This window comes from Panthera leo, chromosome D2 (genome assembly GCF_018350215.1).
Source record: "Panthera leo isolate Ple1 chromosome D2, P.leo_Ple1_pat1.1, whole genome shotgun sequence".
Classification (NCBI taxonomy): Eukaryota; Metazoa; Chordata; class Mammalia; order Carnivora; family Felidae; genus Panthera; species Panthera leo.
In genome coordinates this window covers 36,020,929-36,043,900 of record NC_056689.1, presented here as the reverse complement: position 1 = coordinate 36,043,900, position 22,972 = coordinate 36,020,929, and the positions used below count along the sequence as shown (strand labels likewise).

General features: G+C 38.4%; 1 protein-coding gene across 17 annotated transcripts in view; it reads right to left on the bottom strand.

Moving 5' to 3' along the window:
* LRMDA (leucine rich melanocyte differentiation associated) overlaps positions 1 to 22,972 on the bottom strand; it is a 1,023,531-nt gene that overhangs the window by 185,218 nt on the left and 815,341 nt on the right. For all 17 annotated transcript variants that reach the window (XM_042909260.1, XM_042909272.1, XM_042909273.1 and 14 more), the window contains one exon: positions 17,488 to 17,572. In XM_042909260.1, coding sequence (XP_042765194.1) covers positions 17,488 to 17,572 — 85 coding nt within the window. The remainder of the gene's footprint in view (positions 1 to 17,487; positions 17,573 to 22,972) is intronic.

Below are 22,972 nucleotides of genomic sequence, written 5' to 3'. Positions count from 1 at the left end.
CCTGAAATTTATTAAAATTTGTGACCCACTATATTATTGTGGAAGACTATACTTCCTGAAAATGATCAAAGTAATATTTCTGGTTTCATGTGCTCTTCTAGAACTTTGCTACTCCCCAGCAAAAGGCAGAATCTACTTTCCCTTCCCTTAAACCTGAGCAGGACTTTGGTGACTGCCTTGATGAACAGAATGTAGTTAAAGTAATGCTACATGAATTCTTAAGACATAGATCATAAAAGACAATATGGCTTCTGCCTGGCTCTTACTCTTTCTTGAGAATCTTTTGTCCTTTGAATTCAACCATTATGCTATGAGGAAGCCCAAACATGCATATATGGGAAGACCACATGGACCCTCACATAGAAAGAAACTGAAGTTCCCAGCTGATAGACAGCATCAACCATGAAGCATATGTGTATACCAATTCTCAGATGATTCTAGTTCCTAGACTTTAAGTCTACTATTGAGGCCCCAGACATTACAGAGCAGATGTAAGTCATTCCCACTGTCTTCTGTTAGAATTCCTGACCCACAGAATCTTTGAACATAATAAACCATTGTCCTGTCCTATCTTATGATTTCTTTGTCTCATTTAATGCTCTTTTGCTTAAATTCTACTTTGTGGTATTTAGATTGTAAACCCTGCTACAATCTCTGTAACCTCTGGTTCTATGCTTTTCTTTAAACTGTTCTGAGTCAATTTGTTACTTTTTCTCTTATCCAACACAGAGAATTGAAATTTGCCTTATGATTCAACCTGAAAGTATTTTAAATAGGTGAATTAAGCACACTTACATTTTATCCTATTACAAATATGATGGGTCTTAGTTCTGTCATGTTATATTTTATATGGGCAGAGCTGCATAGTTGTGACAGCTGTCTTCTGTCTCACAAAGCCTAAAATACTTGACATCTGATCCTTTGCGGAAAATATTTGCTATTCCTTGATGTAAATCATAATACTGATTACAAATAATGTTCTATTTACCAATCATTATTGCTCTTTGTTTTTGTTGTCCTTGTTGTACCTCTTATCGCTTAGGCTAGCATCTCCAGGGGAATGTAGAATACTTCTTTCTTGCTTATTTAAGAACTGTAATGGGAATGTTTTTAACCCTTTGTTCTTCTCTATGCAGGTTGCTGTAGGTTTTTGGCAGATAATTTCAATCAAGTTAGAGAAGTTGCCATTGTACTCCTTACTTGTTAAGAGATAAGAACAGAAGAGTTGCTAAATTTCATGAGATTTTTTTCTTTTGCATCTATTAATATGACCACATATATTCTTTTGTTTTTTAATATGCCAATATGATAAGTTTACTGATAAGTTCTAATAATAAATTAAACTTTCCATTTTGAGATAAATCCTACTTGGTCATGAGGTGGTATATTTTTTATTACTACATCCTAAATCTTATTGTTAATTTCTCACAGAGGGTTCTTTTACTCACATTTGTAAAAGACATTGACCTACAGTTTAATTTTCATGTGTATTCATCATCTTGTTTAGGTCAGTTATGGAATCAGATGAAATGAATAATGTTCAATGGTTTTCATTTTCTGGAATAAACTGTAGGAAGTTTCTTCTCTTTGGGGGATATACGACTATTTTTTCAGTTTCCTCTATAATCTTTTTCTCTATTTAAATTTATATTCCTTCTTGAGACAATATTGGTAACTATCATTGCCTTAAAATTGCGTATTTTAGATTTTCAAATTTGATAAAAACTCCAGTTTTCAATCTTCTCATTCCTAATGTTATGGAATTCATCTCTATTTTTTTCTTAGTTAGATCTGCTAGGCTCATCTTAAAAAAAAAAAAAAAAAAAAACTGTTGGTACTGTTGATAAAGTATATTGTATACTGTTTATATTTTATTAAGTTTTAGTTTAACGGAGTCATTTCTTATGTCATTGGGTTTGTTGTTGCTTAATTAGCATTTTTGGAAACAAAGCCCATTTAAAAAAATTTTTAATTCTTTGTTTCATTTTTATATTTCCAAGAGAAAAAATCCTTTAATTACATCTTGGGCTATATCCCACAATTTTTTAATATACCATAGTGCTGTCACTTCCATTTACCTTTATGGAGTAATTTATGTTTATATTTCCTCATAAACCTAAATGTTTCATTTATTTCTAATTCTGTAAGGCTTTTTCTTTCCTTTACCTTGATTTGTCCCCCCCCCCGCCCATGTCTTCTTTTGTGAAGCTGATTTCTAATTTTACTGAGCTATGATCAATTAATTTGAAGTGGGCATATTACACTTTGACTCAATTTGTGGGTAGTTTTTGTGACTGTCCTATATATTTTGCAAAAGAATGTTCATTGTTTTCTGTTTAATAAAACATACATGCTGTGAAATATCTGTTCAGTTAGCTGTCATTTTCTAAGGGAAATATGCTAAAGTTTTCATCTGAGATTGTGACTTTATCAAGTATTTTTGTTAAGTATTTCTAGAAGCTTTGCTTTATGTATTTCAAAGCCATGTTGTTAGATGTATTGAGTTTCATGAATTTTATAGCTTCCTATTTTATCTTCTGAGTTACATAAAATATCCCTCTTCATCATTTCAGTAATCATCTTGAGCCTTAGTTTCTCTGATATTAACATTATTACTACTGGGTTTCATATTTAGCATGCATCTAGTTTTGTTTTGTTTTTCCCAAATTCCTGCATTTTTTAAAGCTTCCTATGTCATTTATTGTATTTATTTCTTTAAAAAGCATTTTATTTTATATTTCATTTTTTACCAAATCTGGGAGTGCTCTTTTAATTTAGTTCATCCTCATTTATTATGACTAGTACATTTGTACCAACTCTTGCCATCTTACTTTACTCATCAAGTTGCCCAGCCTTACTGCTCTGGTTTGAAGATAGCTCAGCCGAGTGATGTTTGCCAAGGATGGGGACAGGCATACATGATGTGGGAAACAAAGGCAGAAAGAAATGTAGATAAAATTAAATTTTCTTATAACCTGCAGTCCATTGACAAATACAGTAAAACCTTGGTTTGCAAGCATAATTTGTTCTGGAAACAAGTGTGTAATCCAAAACACTTGTAATCCAAGTTTGTAATCCAAAGCTAATTTCAAGAACCACTGGCTCAGTTGTGATCATGTGAAGTTCAGTGTCACATACTATTCATATTGTAAGACATCGCTCATTTATCAAGTTAAACTTATTAGAAATGTCTAATAAGTTGCAGAACAAGTTACTCAAAATCCAAGGTTTTACTGTACTTGAGGCAGGCAGAGTTTAACATTCCTTCAGGAACTCCCCAACTGTCTTAATGCTTTGCTAGAGGGAAAAACAACCTTAGCTTGACAATAGGGAGGCCTCAGGGATCCTGTGAGTCTTCTTTAGCATATGAAAGCCTTTTGGAAACTTCCCCTAGCCTTTACCTCCCCCAACTCCCAAGTACATTATCAGTCACTCCTCATAATCCCAGTGCAGCTCTTACTGCCCACAGATCCTGTCCCCATGCTTTAATAAAGCTACCTTTTTGCATCAAAGATGTCTCAAGAATTTTTTCTTGGCTGTGGGCTACAAACCCCAACACTTCAAGCCACATCATACAGATAGGGTGACCCAAGTGACCATTCACTGTGGAGGTCTGGCTTGTTGGCTGCTATGAAGCCCCCAGGAGTTCCCTGTGCCTAGCAAATTTCTGAAGCTGGGCCTACATTTTTAAAATCTCTTACATTGATTTTGAGCTGTGATGAATCTCTTCAATCCTATCCTTTTATCTATCTTGCAGAGAATCTACATAGGTTCTGATCTTCGTTTCCAGTTAATCATTGGTTTTGGTTTTTACTTTCCCCTATAGAAAGTAGAATCATCATTTCTATCATTTCAGTTAATGCCGTAAAACGACTTTCTGCCTAAGGGACAGTAAATGGCCTCTAAGATGCTATAAGTTCTGGCTTCTCATATTGTTCTTACTTCATCTATGCTTCCTTGACCACGTTCCTCCCCTGCTAGATTACTTACTCCAACCACACTGATCTCCTAGCTTCCCTTCACGTATTTCAGGCATGCTTCTACCTCAGGGCCTGTTCCATGCTCCTTCCTCAGCTTACGTCGTCACTTTTCTCTCAGATATTCTCAGGTTTCCATCCCTCACTTCCTTCAAGTTATGACTCCAATGCCATTTTCTCAGTGGTGACTTCTCTGGCTATCAAATCTCAAATTACCAACATATTACTCCTTCATCTCTTTTTCCTGCTTTTCTTTTCATCTTAGTATTTTTGATACTCTATGCTGCTTTTATATTTTATCTTAATTATCCATCCTTTCTCTCACTAGAATATAAGCTCTTTGAAGACAAAGATTTTTGTCTGCTTTATTCATCACTCTTTCCCTAATGCTCAGAGTGGTGTGGCTTGAAGTGTTGGGGTTTGGAGCCTATGGCCAAGAAAGAATTCTTGAGACATCTTTGGTGCAAAAAGGTGGTTTTATTAAAGTGGAGGTATCATAGGAAAAGATAGGATAAAATAAGCATATAGGGAAAGATTAGGACCTGAGATCCCCACCCAGGGAAAAAACACATATTTTGGAATAATGCTGGGAGTGCCTGAGCAAGGCAAACCCCCTCAGGTGTAAGGTTCCTCTTTTTATTATCATTATTTTTTAATGCTTATTTATTTTTGAGACACACACATACACACACACACACACACACACACACACACAGATACAGAGCATGAGTGGGGGAGGGGCAGAAAGGGAAACACAGAATCCGAAATAGGCTCCAGGCTCTGAGCTGTCAGCACAGAGCCTGACTGGGGCTCGAATGCACGGACCCGAGATCATGACCTGAGCTGAAGTCACACGCTTAACCAACTGAGCCACCCAGGCACCCCAGTTCCTCTTAAGAATGTAGGAGACCCTACCGACTCCCTCTCAGGTTCTCCTCAGGAATTTGACAAAAGACCAAACTAAAAATAAGTAGTAGACCACAAAACGTATGACCCACAAGGAATGATATGACCATAGTCTGACTCCTCCTCACACAATGGAATGGAGTCAATCAGGAATGGAGTCAATCAGGAATGGACAACCCAACACCTAGAGTTATGAAGCCAATAAGGGTAGAACCTGAGAAGGAACAAGGGGGAACGGAAGGGGTGCGCTGACCAAAACAAGGACCCTTGCCTATAGTCACGGGCATTCACTTTCAAATGCCCTCCTCTGTAAAAGAGAGATTTCATACTATTCTTGCCATCTGATCTTATACTCTAATAAACTTTTGCTTGCTGCTCATTTTGTGTCCACCTCTTCATTCTTCAAAGCAGTGAGATAAGAACCCCGGGTATTGAGATAAAATATCCTGCAACACTGGGACAGGATCCATGGGCAGAAAGAGCTACACTGGAGTTGTGGCAGATGACTGATTATACATCTTCAGGTTGGGAGGGGCCCAGGAATAGTGTAAGTCTGTAAGGAATTGTTGAAGCAAGGTTTCCAGGACCTCAAGGGGCTAGCAGCTGTTAGGAAAAGGTCATTTATTACTGTTCAGTAAAACCTCAGTCATGAGATCCTTCAGATTTATATCAGTGGGCCATAAGCTTGGACTATGATTGCCAACCTATATCTTGGGGTTGGGGAGCATTGGGGTAGAGATAAAGGACGTTTCCAAAGGAATTTTTAAATGTTTAAAGTAGTCTTACAGGATCCTGGGGCATCAGGATAATGTTAAGCTAATATTGCCTTTTGCCCTTAGCAAAGAGTCATCATCAAGGGAGTAGAGTTCCTGGAGGAATGTCACTCTGCCTGTTTCAAGGACTTGTCAATGGGCTGTAGGCAGTAAGGAAATTCAGTTTTTCATTTACCCTTGTTTTCCACATCAAGAATACTGCTTGGTACACAGTATGTGTTCAGTAAATAGCCCATGAGTTAATAAATATCTAGGGATTCAGAAGAAGAAAAGGAGGCTGGAGAACATGTTCTTTGTGCTGTCTGTGTTCTCATTGTGCCTTACACTCTTGCACATATGCCACCATTTACTGCTCTGCCTAACCTGTTCTCCAGGGGACCTTGGCCGTTTGTACATATGAAGTTCCGGAAAGTTTCCAAAGGAGCAGATGAAGAAAGAGAGAAATAATACATAAGAAGGAATGCTCTCTTGAGAAGACAGTTTGTGGGAAGGATGGTTATATGGGTTACGTTAATCAAAAACAAAGAAAGGGACTGCATCTTATCCTTTTTGACTATTCTTGATTTTGGAGAAACTGATGAAATAGAGCAAGATAAATAAAGGAATAAAGAGCTAATCCACAGGAGAGAAGACTGTTTTTATTGCTCTTACACAGATGTCTGTCCTTACAACACAAAAAAGTTTTTTTCTTTGGGGGAGGGTGGGAATAAGAGTAGGGGAGCTACAATTTAAATTGGAATCTCTAGGCAGTCTGTGTTTAGGAATTAGCATTGCATTATTTTCCTGGCTCCCCGCCCCCTCTTGTCTTTTAGTTGAGGAACAGTTGCCCTGGAATAGCACATAGAGTTTGCATTAGCATCCCTGAGGATAGAACTTTGACCCCACAGACTAAGGAAGCTACAAATGGAAAATTCCAAGTTGCTGTACTCTTTTATTTTCATGCTAATGCTTCTGCAGAGAGTATTTAAAGAAACAGATGCACAAGAATAATAAAGAGTTGAGGACTAAGAACGCCTCTGACAACAGTGGAGTGTTTTTCCAGCATGTTCTTATATCTGTCTGTGCTTGTACAAATCCAGAGGGCTCAAGGTGAAACCCTGTTTTACTTTATGATAAAGCCAGACTAGCATAGATATGGAAAACCCTGGGTCTGGGTTTCAAATCCTGATTGGATTTGAAAGCTGTATGTTTCATTTTACTTCCTTCAGGCTACACTATTCAATTCCCAAAGACAGATGAGCATATTCTTCAGTAAAAGCCTTTGGGGAATGGTGATTTTCCAATCTCCCTTGCCAATTGTCACTCTAGTTCAACAATACTCATCCTTTCCTCAAATCCAGCCTGGATGGTACCCGCTGTAATTTCAGTCCCCCTGGCTATTTCCATTGTATTCCCTACAAGAAGAAAAACTTCATCTTTTCCTTAGAATAACTTCATCCTGGGTATAAATCCTCAAGTAGAAGACATATCAGAGCACTACACTCTGCAAAGCCAGATAGTTTCAACATTTTTCTCTTAATATGCAAACAGACATATTTTACTTTAGGACAGACATGTTTCACAGAGGAGAAGATCCTTAGAAAGGTAAAATCATCATATCTAACCCTGCTTTAAGATTATTTCTCTCACACACCCCTCAGCTGGACTATGGCCAGAAATTAAACAAGAACTCTACTTGGTCTCTTCCCAAATTCTCTTTCACACTCTGAAACCACCCAGGGAGACTTCCTCCAGGTGCATCATCTATACAGATGGTTTCCTTCCAGGGGTGGCTTTAGAATTTTTTATATTCAAAGTCCACAGGAGCAATAATTAGGTGGGAATGGGTGAATGGAGACAGAGAGGATGGAGGGTCTGTTTTGAAACTGCATTTCTCTATCAAGTACACATTTCTCTTTCTTGGTTTGTAGGTTTATAAGAGGTGATTAGAAGAAAGCACTCTCAGTCAGTTGGAAGTAGGGAGTGGGCAGAGTCAAGCCTTTTCTATATGTCAGAGTAGAAAGAACTTAGAAATGGCGACTCCCAAGTGATGTGATAAACCCAGCTTTCTCCTTTCACCCAAGGCTACATCCCAACCCTCTGCTCTTCTCTCATGTTCCCTCCTGTGTACTCTTGTAGCTTGACCTCCGTTCTCTGTGTGTAGAGCCTCATTTCTACAGTTAGACTACAGGATTCCTGAAGGCAGAGCCCGCGGCTTCTTGTGCATCTCCCACAACCCCCAGTGCAGGGTTCCTCCCAAAAGAAAAAAAAAGTGGTTGGCCGACTGATTGAAGAAACAGAAACAGGCCTCTGCAGTGACCTGAAGCATATGGAATTCTGATTAAGGGAAGTGAAAAGTCAAAAAGCCCAATATTGCACTCTTTATAAAGTATACGTATCCCAACAAATCCGAGGTTATTGGAAAAGTAACAGCCTTCTCCCCTGACCAGCCCCAACCAAAAATTTCATTAGAATGGATAAAGAAGCAGAGCAGTAAATATTAATGGGTAGGAGGGGGAAGCTGGAGGACAGCAGGCTGAACTGAGCAGGTGTTCACCTCACTCAATTTCAATCCGTTTGCAGCCAACAACGTCATTGTTTGGCCTTCTTGAGCTCACCGACAGGCCATTTTTCATGATTTTACCATTTCTGGCCAAATGCAAACTTTTTAATTAAATGTACCACATGATTCCAGATGTTTGTTTATTTGTTCCAAAAAGGTTGTAAAATCTCTACATGAGGAAAAACCTGGGGCAGGGGTAAAGTTTTCTACAAGATATAGGGAAACAAATGAATTAGAACCGGGATGGGGAGGTGAATGCTGGGCAGAGTTCTCAGCAGAACAATCTAGACCAAAACCATTGGCTTCAAATAGTTCTTCTTCCAGAAACCCAAGATTTTGGAATAAACATGTTGGGCACTTATTAGTTTTTTTGGTTTTTTTTTTTTTTGTTTTGTTTTGTTTTTTAAAGAATGTAGCTCATCTGGAGCCAAAGATCAGAATGAGAACAAATTTTTGTGGCTGCTTTGCCTGCTTATTGTATGTTTGTTCCTGTTGCTATGAGCTCCACTACATTAATTCTGGCAGACTCCCATTTAACAGGCTAGATTATAGCTCATGCATGAGTGGTAGGGAAGCATTCTGCAAGGTGAGAAGAAAGAAGGGGGATACCAGCAGAGACCACTGGTTCCCATACACCCTGACAGCGTCCTCACAGTCTTCTGTTCTCTTGTACTCTCTGTCTCTAAACATAATCAGTCATTAAGTCAGTCTATTGCATTTGCTACAGAATGTTTCTCATATCCCTACCCTTCTCTGTTCCTCCAACCAGCCAGCCACTCCAGGGTCTTCATCATCAACGCTAGATTATTTCAACATTATCCTGATACTGGGCTCTAAATTTTCGTTTCAAAAGCCAACATCAGAAATACTTTGAATAATGTGGGGAGGAAAGGCACCAACTGTCCATTTTCTCTGATGCCTGAGCCAGAGATACCCTATGACCAAACCATCAGCAACCTTAAACAACAATTCCATGGTGGTTGGAAGGTTACCGTTACATTGCTGTCTCCCTGCTCCACTGGAAGTGCCCTGGCCCCAGCTGTCTTCCCCATCTGTTACCAAGTTGTTTCCTAAATTGCCTTTGTTAGAAACCTGCTCTTTGGAAGCAGCAGTCTACAGTCACATAGCCTGGTATCAAGAAATCCAAAGTTTCCAAAACTTTGACGCCATCCCACAGTGGCCTCCTCAATTCCAGACTTTTCTTTCCAACTCCCTCCTCACACCTTTTCAGATTAATAATCCAAAAGAACAGCTTTAAATCAAATCTAGATGCTTTTGCCTATTCAAGACCTGCCATAATCCATCCTACAAACCTAACCTCACTTCTGACTTTTTCAAAGCCAGACCCCTTCCTCTAGTCAGTTCTATCTGTTCTTACATTTGTGCTTCTTCTTTACCCATATCCCTTTTTTTTTTCTTTCTTTCTGGAATACCTTTCTTCTGCCTTCCATCTACTCATGCCGTACTTGCCTTTCAAAGCTCAAGGCCAACTCTGCCAAACAGCCATGCCTGACTATTCTAACATTTATTGATTCCCAACTTTTCTAAACATTTACAACATTTAAGGTTTTACCATGTCAGACAACTTTTACTTATATAATATATAATATCTAGCTTGATTGGCATTGCTTCATTTTGGTATGTCCTCAATCAAACCATAAATTCTTAGAAGACAGATACCATGCTCTCTATCCTTCAGTTTTTCCACAAATGCTAACATATGCTTTGTACACAGTGGATACTAAGTAAAGACATTGGATGATGGAAAAACTCCTTACGTGAAGGTGGTGAGAGCAGCATCTGTCATTGCATAAGTCATATTTCACCATGTCTCAATTCTTCACTTGTAGTGAAAGGGATTAGAAATAGCCCATGACTCTAAAACTTCAAGACATTTAGAATCTTCAATCATGTCAATCCAAGACTCTCCATTTTTAAGGCAGAGGGACATATTTTCACCATAATTTTTTAAAAATGTTTATTTATTTATCGAGAGAGAGAGAGAGAGGGCGGGCAGGAGAGGGAAAGGGGAGGGTCAGAGAGAGAGAAAATGAATCCCAAGCAGGTCCTGTGCTGGCAGCAGAGAGCACAGACACTGACATGGGACTCAAACTCACAAACCCTGAGATCATGACCTGAGCCTAAAACAAGAGTCAAACACTTAACCAACTAAGCCACCCAGGTGCCCCTTCACCACCATTTTTTATTTGGACTGGTTTTTTAGGGGAAGGGTTATCTCTTATCCTGCAGAAGTAAAGTTTGTTCCTGTTGGGAATACAAGGCATGACTCCATTTTTGCCTCCTTACTTTGCTGCTGGAACAGAAGAGCCAAATTCATAGCCCCTCTGTGTCTATGAGTGCACAACAATTCTGCCCAAAGAGTAGAAATAAAGCAATCATGGAGACTGCAAATGAAAAATCATCCTTGGAGAAAAAAAGATAGGTAATGGACCCCTATGGATTTCAAATGCTTAAAGGAGGTTGCTTAAAGTTCCTGGCTTAAGTCCATGCCAGTCTTGGTAATAGCCGAACGGATTCATCCATCTTCAGATTCCACTTGGCTTGCTCTTCCATCACTGCCACCTTCCCAGACAGCGAGCACACACATGCACATCTATCTATATATATGCGGAAGTTTTAATCTACACTACCCTCCATTCCAATCCACCCAGCCCTGCTCAGTACAGAGTGAAGCTATTGACCCTGCAAAGCAGCAGAGAGATGAATTTGATGACCCAGACTAGAGTTTTTAAACCATTTCAGCAAGGTCTAGAATCAAAGGAAAGTACAATTTATTCAGCACTTAGTAAAGTCCTTTTACTTTGGAACAGAGTGCACACACTGAAAATAGACTCCCACTGCCACGCAGATAAAATAAACCTGTCAACCACCACTGTCAAATCACTAGTCACCTCGATTAAATAAAGGAAACTTTAGCATCTCTCAGCATCTGAGAATTCCACCAAGATTATAAGCCCATAAAAGCATTATGAAGGAAAGAAAACTAAAGTAATGGGTTCTGTTGAAATGTCATCAGAGGAAGCATTTTACATAATTAGAAAATGCTAATAATAGCTCTGCACAAGGAACCAACACACTCTTCCCCTCACAGCCAGGGCAAAGCCATGGCATGGAGTCTGAAAGAAGAGAGCTGAGGCCATGCACTTATGTAGCAGGACCCACAGAAGAAACACGTTCCTGTCAGCAAGGAGGCCATCCTTGCCAATTGCTAAAGTTATTTTCTTTTTCTTTTTTCTTCTTGCTCGCTCCCTCCCATTCTCTCTCTCTCTCTTTCACAGTTTTCAATACACTTTCCATGGAGAAGAGCTGGATCTGCCATGCTTCTGTGAATCTTCAATGACTCGGTGATGTTTTTTGAGAAATTATCCAATAGTTAGCTCCCTTGAAAAACTAATCAAAATATTTAGGAAGACAGAAAGCAATAAGTAAGCAGGCTGCTTTAGTCATAGGGTCTGATCTCAGGTGGGACCTACCTGGCAAAGTCACCATAACCATCAGATTGCTTATTTCATCTTTTTAAATGGTCAATGAGGACCAACAAGCAATAGGCAAAAAGATACCTTAATGCTGACCTATTAAGATAACCTAAATAAATGTATTTATTTTCATTTAGTCTGTGCTCTTATTCTGTGTAGATTTTGTTTATAACAATCAAACCTACTTAGGTTTCATGTCCCCTGTGGGATGACATAGCAAGACGTGAGGACCATAAAAAACAAACAAACAAACAAACAAACAAACAAACAAAAAACAGGAAAAAAAATTTAAAAATTGTCTGAAAGAGACAGATTACCTCCAAATCCTCTAAGCCTAAAACAAATTGTAATGAGAAGTTTGGTTATCGAGCAGCCCCATCTTGAACCCTCCCGAAAGTATTCTGCTCATTGGCATGCAGGTTTTCTGGCCAACATCTCCCCATCCCAAACGTCTTTGTCTACATTGCCACATCTTCACACACATCCATTCATTTTCTTCTTATTCATTTCATTTTGACTTATTTAAATAGTTGAAGCAAAACACTCTATTTATGGCTTCTGTAAAAACATATTTTATATCTCATGCTAAAACTGTTAAGAAAATAAAAAAAATGCCTGCTGTTTTTCTTTCTGTCTTTTTCTTCTTATTTGGATGGCACACATTTTGCTGCTTCATGGAGATATACAGAAAAATCAATTCCTAAGCATAAAATGCAACTCACATTAAGGAGACTGCAAACGATAACTAATTATGATGAGTTGCTATGTAAATCATTCAATGGCAGTCCCAGCAATCAATTTCAAACACAAATAGACCAAGCCCCTGGCTGCAGAAGAGGATGAACACCTACCAAATGTGTCAGAGATAACGGCAAGATTGCCAAGGTTGGGTGGAAGTAGGTTGGCAACCATCTCCAAGCAAGTTTCCATAGATTTCCTCTTGGTTTCTTGCATTCTTTCTTTCATACACTTAAAGTCCAATGCTTAATACAACAAGGTAACTATGGCATATTTTCAAGACTGTATAAGCATCAGGGAAAAATAATAATTCAGGGATGTTCACTGGACTTGCAATAACTTTGCAAAATGTGCATACAAATGCACCGTAATGGGGCCTTTGGTGTGATAGCTACTGGCCATGTCAGATTATGGGATACGTGTGGGATTGTCTGTTCTAACCTGGCATCACCACCACCCTCTACTAAGGTTTTCTCTGCAGCTCAGAGGAGGAACTAGAAACTGCATTTCTGAGACTTCCCTTGGTGCATGATTCTACATTAGACTGAGCCAAACAGAGACACTGGAGTATGACTTGGAAATCCATAGAGAAAGAGGAGCAGGGCAATGTCTGGGCAGTTCTAATGTTTGAAGCAGTGTCCAAGTGAACTTCTTTAGAGTCACTCCCACAGCGGCGCTGCACATAGAGAATGTCACTAGGAGGTTCCCAGGCATTCCTGACATGTGCAGAAACTTCAGCAAGCTCTCAAGGATCACCAGCCTCGGTGTGAGGCTGGGACACTGAGTGGGGTCTTCCCTGACTGGATAAGGCTCTCTCTCATTCCTCACATTAAAACCCTTCATGATGTGAATATATAGTGGGTCTTCTTTTTTCCTATCTGAATACAGACTGATGCCATAGCATTCTCCCCTTTGGTTTTTCAAACTTTCTCTGCTCTTGAATTTATAGACTTGTAATTTAAAAGAAGGGAGGGAAGGAAAGTAACACAATTCTTTTGACAAAAACAGGCAAGGATACTATAATACTTTGCTGCAGCCTTAGCAAAGGATTTGGAAATTCACCCCTGGCAGTGGCCATTTCCAGGCCATTTCTCTGCCTGTACTTTCTTCTTCCCTCCAGCACAATGCCACGGTCAGTCCTGTATTTGCTTCAGATGTCCTGTGTGAAGGACACATGTCAGGGGTGGCCTGGGAGTCAAGGACACAGAACTCTGAATATTTTTTTCCCTGCCTCTGTCAATGAGTGACTTAGTCTTCCCCAGCAGTTCTTGGCGCCTTCCTCTGTTAAATGGGGATAATAATATTTACTCTTCCTACTTTATAGGGTTGTCTTGAGTATGATATGGTCTATTCACTAAACAGAAATGTTTTCCCCAAAAGACACAGTGGTCTATATAAATGCAAATTCCATTTCTAACAGCTACCAGATAAAGAGTGGCAATACCTGGCAGGCAGGTGTATGTCCTATGCACATATTTAAAGAAACATTTTTCTAACATTTCAACACTCCTCATAATGTGGATACCCAATAGAGGATGTAGTAAGTAGACTGCCACTAGGTATCAACTGGGATCATTGACACAGCCGCGTGGTCCCTGTACTCTAAAGACATACTCAGACCTAGAGCAGAATTCTCAGAGAGATTCAGGCACACCATTCTAAAACCACATATATATCACAGCCTGCATCTCATTGCAAGTCCAGCCCCTTCTTTGAAGCTTCTGTTCTAGTAAAATAATTCTATTAGTTGCTTTAATTCATCCTATTTCCTTCCTACCATCAAAATACCAGACTTTGAAAACTATGACATAAAAATTATTATCTACTTGGAAGTTATACAATGTGGCTAAAATGCTGTCTGGCAATGAACCAATAGATATAGACCCAACCATGGTGATATGGGGTTGTGAAAGCAACCAAAGTTGAGGTCTGAGGTCCACAAGGCTGGCCTTTCCTTCCAGTATCACTCACTCCCAAAGAAAGATGGGTCTCTTTTCTCAGACACAATCAAGTTATCTCACAGAGGCATCTAAATTACTGACTTTCGTCTCTCATCATTTACTGAACAAATATTAACCTGAGCTTCTATTAAGCAGGAAGCCCTGTGCTAGGCATTGCAGGCACAATGGTGAGCAAAGAGACACAATCTCCATCAATGCCTCTAAGACCTTATAGCCTGTCCAAGAAGACAGTCCCCAAATAAAAGAGCACTGACCTAATATAAATGTGTGGGGTGGTATCAGAAGAGTCTTCCTTACAGCTGGGATATTTAAGCTGATACCTGTAGTATGAGCAGGAACCAGTGATGTGAAAGAGAAGAACAATCAGAATCTTTACTGCCCCTCAGGGAACTTTCATTTATGAAGAGTTCAAGATATACATACACTTCACCTCTATCACACAAAGAAGAATATAAACAATTGCACTAAGGAGAAAGAGGCAAATATTACAAGTACCTCAGGAAGAGGAAAAATCAATGTAAGAAACAATTTCTTATAAGAATCAAAAAGTACAGTGCATTATTATCCCTACAATGCATGGATTAGCTGTAAATTACAGATGCAAAATCCTTTGCATTTGAATCTACAGTCCTTAGGAAATGAATCTTGGGTTTATCAGACTCAACATTGGAAGTTACATAAAAGGACAAGCAAAGGGAAAATGGCATGTACAGAAAAATAGCAATTTGCACATGAACTACTGCCCACCAGTTTATGTAGTTGTTGGTGCGGAATGAAAAGAGATTGGGAACTGGATGAATCAAAAATTATTTGCAAATAGAACTTCCACTTAAGATTTTATAGACCAAGTTTCAGACATCATGGAGGATTTCACTTGGGAAAGAAATGATGTAATTTGCCTTCACAATATGAAAGAGCCTCCCTGGATAAAGGTTTGTAAACTGTTTCCATAAAGGTATTAACAAATGATACTCAGATAGTTTGGTGGTTTATATGATCAGAAAAAAAAGAATAATTTCTTTAACTTAAATATAAAAAAGCAAAGTGGCATTAAGTAGTCTCATTCCAGGTGCTGAAAAATCAGGCTTTCCTCACTTGTTATCATAGGATTCACGCCAAGCTAAAACATATCAGTCTCATCTCTTCCCTACATGGATCATTCCAATAATAATTCAAACTTAATGAATTTCTCTGGCTCTCTCTTTACTGGTATCCACAAGACCACAGGCCCAAAGACCTGGCCACCATTTCATTATGTTCACTTTTTTCACTACCAGGTCCTTCGAACTAATCAAGCAACCGGCTCATTAAATGGATAAGGTATTCCTCAGTAAAACCGAGATATCTGTTGCTGGGTCCTTTAGATAACAACGTTCCCATAATGTCGGGCTCTGACATCATCAAAGGGCATTTGTTTTAACTCTAAACACCTTGGGCATTTTTCCATATTCCAAATATTACTCAACATACCTTCACAACTTGTAGTCTTATTCCATTTCTTTAACGTTCAAATTTCTTGTTTTACTATTACAGTGAAATATGGTCCTATTATTGGAGATTATCATTCATCTCATTATGTCCTTCTTTTGCGAAATCTCAATTTCATGGCTAGATCAACTTTTACAAGTGGACTTGGGGGCTCTGAGACTTCAATTCCTATGCAGTGTACTCAATGATCTATACAGTAAAAATACCTTTATTTAAATATAAGAAACCAATAAATAAATCCATGAGGATATAATGCTAGAGTTAATTGGTTATTCTGTCTAGATATGGTATTGTTATTCACCTAGAGGAACTCTCCACCTGCCCCCCCACCAAAAAAAAAAACCAAACCAAAACAAAACAAAGAACACCAGTCTCTAAAGGAATATGTTCAAGACTTCCATAAGGACATTCAGTGAGGGAGCTCTATTCGCGGTCCTCAAAATACAGCACGTGGGTAGCTGTTTGTTCTACTTGCCTTTGAACAAAGTTGATTTCCACAAAACTGACACCTAATGAACAGAATTCTAATTGAACCAAAATATATGCAAATGTAGAAAAGTCCTACTGTGCCCAGACAACAAATAGGCAACAAAGGTCCAAATCACAGACACCTGGAATCCTGCAATACACTCTTGATCATTGCCTGCAGAGTAGAAGTGTGCCATTTGCCCAGAGCCCACATGTCTTCTCAAGTGCCAGCTTCCCCACTTTCTGGGCATCTCTACAGCCTTTGTTCATGCCCATCCATCCTGCAAAGAAGGTGGGAGCTGGAACAGTCCTTATTCAGTGTTGCCTGAATGTATGAGGGGAGTTTCCCGCTTGGGGAAATGTTGTTCAAAGTATGGAATGCCCTCAATAAAAGCCTGTTCTTACTTAGATTGGAAGGCAGATTCACAATTAAGAAACATGCCTGTAGTCATAACCAGGATAAAAGGGGTAAAGCAGTTATACCACATGGCCTCGTGTCCCCCCGGTTCCAACAAAGGTGATCATAGAGTCCTTGGCCTAAGCAGACAGCAAAGGGATGAGGCATTTTTAAATTATATTCCATGTAGACTCTAGAAATGGTAGTAAGAATTCAAGTGTTCGGGAATACCAGGTAAGCCAAATTAATGTTTTTGAGGATCAGATAATTTAAGAAAAGCCGTGCATTGATCCTGGGCAATGTTGTTAGGCAAATTGGAATTCCTTTTAGTTGTAACATAGAGTTCATTCATTTTAAAATTACAGATTTAAACTATTCTCTCCAAACAATGATACTTCTACAAACATTAGTGAGTTTCTCAATTCTCTCCAACACTTTTGCTGCGGGTAATGATCTACTTAGTAATTTTTAAGTACTATAATCTCTTTACTTAAAAAAAAATCAAATCACAAAATTATATTATAGCATGGATTTATTTGCCTTCCCAGTAGACCGCCACTAAATTCTATTTAATATGAGTTAAAATCACTAGGTTTGACAGGTATGGTTTTCTCATCAAGACCTTGAAAAGCACTGTGTTCCTTCTAAAGTGCAGAGGCAGCAATAATGAGCCCAGAGCTCTGCACAGCCAAGTGTCCCTCCCTGTAACTACTAAGAGCAATAAAAAGCTGAGTTCCTACCTCGGTGATTGGTGAGATCCCTGGAAGCAGAAGGCAGGGGTGTATAGGGGTGCTCTGGAGGGGCCTCGACATGGTCACTGGAAGCCTGTGTAATAAAAGAACATGTCAACATGAAGCAACACCAGCCACTAAATACCTTCATTTACCAAACATGTCTTCTAGGGATCTGGGTCTGGAGGAAGTATTATCAACGAAGACTCTTCTTAGGAAGCAAGAGTTGTCTGTGCTGAGATGTTCTGGTGAGTGCAGGGTAGCATAGGAAGCTTTGAAGAGTCTCACTAACAGGTGAAAGGGCTCTGTGACAAGGGGATGGTTTGTTTATTGTGTTGAACTGAAAGGTGAGAAGGAGGAAGGAGAGAGGGTAAAGGTCACAGGCCTTCTTCAGGTGCTTCCCACAGATTCAGTGTTCACTGTGAGTAGATTTCTATGGAAACTAGTGAAGATGCTGGGCTTTGCCCCAGGGTGGATGGGGAAAAACAGGGCCAGTTTACGTGGGCCCAGTGGCATGGAGACACAGAAGCTCAGTAGCATGAACCGAAGGATATAAACCATTGTACACTGTGCATTTGGGGTTCTGGCTAAGTTTAACAACCACACTGAAAAACTCATCTGAAATTTGGTACATAATGGTCCCCAATAAAACTTTGCCATTCCAAAGCCTAAAAGAAAATGATATGAAATGTATCTGTGAAAATGGTTTTTTATTGTACACAACAGCTCTTTAACCATCGAACTGTATATAGTGTGACCTGTATGGGTAAGAAGTGCTACCTTTCTTTCTCTGTAACTCTACAACTAAGGGGATGAAGCCAGGAAGAAAGGACTATGGCTGTGGAGTCAGGTGTCCCTCAGAACCCATGACCGTTCTGACACATTCAGTGTGGATACTTATAGCAAGAAGCATCACTATTGCAATTCTTACTGAGACTTCTGAATCAAATACTACTTTTTTTTTTTAATATCCAAAAAAGAACATCTGCTAGGATCAAAATCCTAAGCTTACAACCTTTCCAAGCTTCAAAAAAAGTAAATTTCATTAATGCTACATTTTTCTTTCTGGAATAGGAAATATATTCTATGGGATATATTTGCCCTGCTTGGAGCAGGCCTTTTCTCCAAAGAGATTATCTACATTATAGGAATCAAAGCTAAGTAGGAGATTAGACCTACTTGCTAGAAAAACCCTTTAAACCCTGCTTCTGACATTAGAGATGTTTGATTAAGCAGCTTTCAGTGGAGACTTTACAGAAAGAGTTCTGAATGGAGCAAAATCAGAAGCTCTGTCCCTAAGGTAGAGACAGATTTCAGGTAGCACAACTTCACTCCAGCTCCAAAGGAAACATGTGGTGTTTAAAGCTTGATGTGAGGGTACTGGGTCCTGAAAGATAAAAGTTCAGTCACCAAGAAAAATGTTTTAAAAAGTAGATAGGACTTGCTAGATACCATATCATTAGATACTTAGGACACTGCAGAAATTAGATTAATTTTCAAATACTAAAGTCACCACATGTCCCTCCATTTGGCATTCAGGGTCTCTTGCAATCCCCACATGATAAATGAGACACAGTGACAGTGTTCTAAATATGGCACCTATTCAATGCTGGAGGCAGGATATATGGGGCAAAGTAATGGCAGCTGTCCTTCCACAGATCTACCATGCTTCCTTAGTAAAAGGCCGTAGGTTCTCTGTCAATGTTTCTGTTCCACCTCAATGCTATAAAGGCCCAAAATACTAGTATGAATTTTAGGTTGCTATATTGTGATATTTCTTAGTGTGTTTAATCTCAATTTGGGCTGTTGACAATTTGATGACAGCTTTTCCTAAAATTACTGGAAAAAACTACCTTTCAGCAAATACCTCTGACTGGGCAAAACATTAGAGCTCTACAACCAAGGGTAAAATAGCTATTTACCTTTATTTCCAATTGTAGTCAAAGCAAAATTGGTGTGGCATGAGTTCGGTTTTACAGTCATCATTCTATGCCTAGCATTTAATTATTTTTCTTCTTGGTGTCCATTTATAAACTCAAGTCATGGAAAAGAATCCAGGAAAAGAACAATTTTGCAAACTGTTGGTGGAATGTCTTTGGCTGGATGTTTAAGGAAGCTACTACAAATTAAGATTCTAAATACCAGTTCTTTGACTTGGCTCTTATCGTAATGAAGTCCATGGGATTTTTTCAATAGTGATGTACACATTTGTTCTCTCGATATTATGGTTATAGGAACAATTAAGAAAAGAGTGATTATCATATGAAACAAGTGGACAAGACAACTTCTTAAACTTGCACATTACCTGCCCCCAAATAAAGAACTTCCCTTGAAACTGAAGCAACATACCCATAGTATATTGAGTATGAAATGACTGAAATGTAAATGGAAAAAGTTAAGTAATGTTTTCTTTTACCTGGATTAAGAAGATATGCCTAAAATGGGAATAAAGGAAATTTGGGTAAATCTGAATCTTCAGAACCATAAATCTTCTTAAATCTTTGAGTCCTTGCCAAATTTCCTAACTACTTATGGCAGAAAGTTATACTCTTACATTTTATTTTTTAAGTCATTCCTACCCCAATATATTTGTAATAACTACAATAAAATATTAGCATCTGGAATACATATGTCCCTAAATAATTAAAAATCTAATAGAAAAATGGACAATGGAAATGTCAGGAAATTCAAAGAAGAGAAAACCTGAGTGGTTAATAAATGAAAGAGAAGAAGGTCAAATTCACTAGTCCGAAGAGCAATGCAAATTAAAACAAGATACAATTTTTCCACTCACCATATTGGCCAACTTTCAAGTCTTACAACAAGGGCTAAGGTGAATGAAGGGAAATGAACTTTTATCCTCTCGTCCCTTGCCAGTGGGAATAGACATTGGTTCAACTACTTTGGAGAGTAATTTAGCAGTACCTAATAAAACTAAAAATTTTATTTAAAATCTATTTTATTTAAAATGTATGTACTATGGAAAATTTCACTCAGGTCTATAAAGTGGAACATAAAACAGTGTTTATTCCATGATTATTTAGAACACACCAAATTGGAAATAGTTCAAATGCCTGTCAATAAGGAAAATGGATAAATAAAATATTGTATATTTGTATGACAGAATAATATTTAGCATTTAAGAGCAATAAATCTGGTTTATGTATCTCTAGTTGAATAGGTCTAAAATTTTAACACAGAAAACATAAATAAATAAATAAATAAATAAATAAATAAATAAATAAATTTAACATAGAGTGAAAATACAAGTTGCAAAATGACAAATATGAAATATCTATATCTATATCTATATATATATCTTCATCTTCAACCTCATGTGTGTATGGAAACATCTAACAATTACACTAGTTAAACACTAACTTCATGAAAATGGCTGCCTCTGCCAGAATGCAGGGTAATAGGACTGGAGCTAATGGGATAGGGGAGGCTTCAAATATATATATATACATATATATACACACATACATACACACACATGTATATATGGTTTATTTATTTTATTTAAATAAAGACTTAGAAACAGATATGTCAATATATTAGAAAATACAAAGTCTATATGTTAGTTACATGTGTTCACTATTTCTCAACTTTTCTACATTTTTGAAATTTCTCAAACAAGAAAATCGAAAAAACAAATATTCCTATTTCCTCTCTGATCCATACAGCCCTATATTGATATGAACCCATAATGAGAGGAAATTCCTCTAACAGTTTCCCAGTACTTGCACAACACGGAAACATGAATTTAGGCGGTTTCTGGTTTGCCTTTTGTGACAAAATACCCCCATTTCTGTTTTTCTTAAGGCTTCTGAGTATGACAAAGGAATAGAAAAAGCTGATAAATACTAGTGAATGTGTACCCCCTTCATACTAAGGCTTGAAAGGCTCATGCCAGCCTAGTAAGTTCTTCTGCTTAAGATTTGTCAAAGCATACTGAAGGTTTCTGTCCTCTTTCCCTACTCACAAATGGATAGTAGCTGATAATTTTTTAAACTCACAGCAATAATGATAATAGTCACTAATATACTGCACTTTGCAATTTCCATGGTGCAGGAAGGAAGACAGAACTTTGGCAGCCTCGCTGGAAAAGAGTCAGTGGAAGTGCAGCACACTCCATGAGAGACTTGCAGAGTGAGAATCTCACTCCGTGGTTGAAGAAAACAAATGTCTTCAGATGAGTATGTAAAATTCAAGTCCCTTCCCATTGGGTGCATTCCATGGAAACCTGCATTCCAGTGGATATTTCTGAACATCATGGATGCCCTGAAGGAATATGATACAGACCACAGGAGGAGTGATTTGGCAGCCTTCAAAACAAGAAGGGGGCAGCTACAAAGTTGTTTAATAGCCATAAATCTCCTACTATTTTTCACAAAATACCATCTAAGACCACATCTCCACAACTCATTCCCCATTACTCAGCTCAAGTGGAGCGCTTTGGCATGCTCACTCACCCTTAAATCATACACAGCATAAAGTGATCCCGGGTCTGGGAAATTTGTCAGCCTCCTTCAAGCAAAAGCAATCTTCGCTTTTCATCACAATTCATTCCCTGAAACTGTGGTATAAAGCTGACTCTTCTAAAAACATTTATTTTCTTTCATAAGAAAAAGCATCACTCATTTAGTTATCAAGTATTTAATAACCACCTACTATATGCCAAGGCCTGTGCTGCGAATACCAAGAAAAATAAAATGAGGACTTGGGTTGCATTCCTGACTCATCAAAAAAAATGATAACCATGATTAATACTAGTTATTAAGAGTCACCAACTGGTAGCATGACCCCCAAACTCTGCACTGTCGCAGAAATTTATCCCTGACCTCTATTACAACACATGACCACATGGAAGAGTAATTATGTCCCTGCTTGTTTCTTACTCATACTAAGAGAAAGCTTTCCAGATTAACTATATTAGCTTTCTAAGATTAACTATACTATTAACCCTTGTACCCAACATGCTGCCAGAAATATAGAAAACAGTCAATGCATTGTGATTGAATGAATCAAACATTTTAATGTCAAAGATAAAACTAGCTATACAATGATTGCAATTGGACACAACAAAAGTCTGAGCTAGGTTGCCAGAATCAGAGATAAAAACTTGCCATCACCTAAAAGATTAAATTAGAAGCCGAAGAACGAGCCAGAACGGGGAGACTTCTGACCTGCTCCAAGGTAAATGCACCATGCCTTTCAGTGTGAAGCAAGATAGAAAGCCTTCATGACAGATGCATTGTGTTGGGAATGACAGACAGGCTTAGGAGTGGAAAAGGCCATATATTGTCAGAGCGAGAAGTCATGAAACTAGGAGGGAATAAAAAACGGTAAGGTAGAGGATGAGGTTGAGTCAATAACCAAGAGACCAAGAAATGTCCCAAAGGGGCAAAGAGTAGATTCTGGGCAAGAGCACAGCATTCAGCTGATTGAAGGGGCTGAAGGCTAGTTCAGACTATAAGTCAGTCATATAAAT